We start from the raw sequence: 1,126 nt of genomic DNA on the forward strand, positions 1-1,126 counted from the left end.
GTGGGATTTCATGGATTGTTTCAGCCTTTCCCAACTTGGCATCCTCCTGTTATTTTTGGACTACAGTTCTAGTGGCTCTGGGTACTGATGATAATTGCACTTACCATACACTTAGAGGAACCAAACTGGAAAATGTGAGTTCCTTGGGATCTGAGAGACAGAAGATTGAAGTGGCTGCTTGGCATTTTAAGGGAATGAGTTGGCCTGATGAGGAACAGGTGTGAAGACTTTAGAACAGGGGTGTCAAATTGCTGGCCTACGGGCCGGATGTCTCATCTGGAAGCCACGCCCAGCCCATTACCAGAAATGGCAAAACCGTCTCGATACGTTGCGCGACATCACGAGTTTGACATGTCTGCTTTAGAAATTTACTCTGTTTCTTCCAAAGTGCTAGAAGTGCATATCAACTTAGCTTATCTTTTGCCCATGGTAACCCAATTTGCACGCCACCTTTTCCAAAATTCATAGTTAGCACAGGATTTTACCCAAGTCACCCAAATTGTGCATTGTACTGGCTGTTTACAAGTTTAATTTTTTTGGAGTTACCTTGCACCTCTCATGGGACAACATCTTCTGGGCCAATGGTTGCACTTAATTTGAGTGCATGAGAAGGATGGAGGAAGATCCAACATATCAAAAAAATAAATTTGATCTCAGTTCATTTGCATTTACATTTAATTAAGCATAATTATACATTATGCTATTTCTGATCAGCATGTATTTAATTTTTTCTTTCCACGTTAAAATTAATAGTAATTTTTGAGGTGCCTGATTGTCATGGAAAGGGAGACTTTTTCAAATAAGTAAATACTACTTTCTCTAAATGCAGGATGGATTTGTGCGTGTTGAATGTGATTATGTTGAACATGCAGCAAAGCTAGCCAAAGCCGGTGGCTGCCACCACTTTATCCTAGAGTCAAGCAAAGATGCAGATAGCTCCAGCAGATTCCTCTATCTGAAGACCAAGGTAAGTCTGATGGGCTGCAAAATGAGATAAGCAGTGGGTGAGAGAACCAACTGGTTTCAGAGTTCTCTCCTGGTTGGGTTCCCAGGTTCTGTTTAATTTTTATATACAGAGTGCCAGATCTTTCATTCTACTGCCATTCGGGATTAGACAGAGAAAGAG

The 1,126-nt window shown here is 41.1% G+C and overlaps 1 protein-coding gene across 1 annotated transcript in view; it reads left to right on the forward strand.

The window, feature by feature from the left end:
* The window catches only part of LOC107299457 (oxidoreductase HTATIP2-like), a 4,892-nt gene that overhangs the window by 2,530 nt on the left and 1,236 nt on the right, over positions 1–1,126 (forward strand). The window contains exon 3 of the mRNA XM_015828813.1: positions 830–967. Within this exon, the coding sequence (XP_015684299.1) occupies positions 830–967 (138 nt within the window). The remainder of the gene's footprint in view (positions 1–829; positions 968–1,126) is intronic.

The sequence above is a fragment of the Protobothrops mucrosquamatus genome, unplaced genomic scaffold (assembly GCF_001527695.2).
Source record: "Protobothrops mucrosquamatus isolate PMUCROS unplaced genomic scaffold, P.Mucros_1.0 scaffold4953, whole genome shotgun sequence".
Taxonomy (NCBI): Eukaryota; Metazoa; Chordata; class Lepidosauria; order Squamata; family Viperidae; genus Protobothrops; species Protobothrops mucrosquamatus.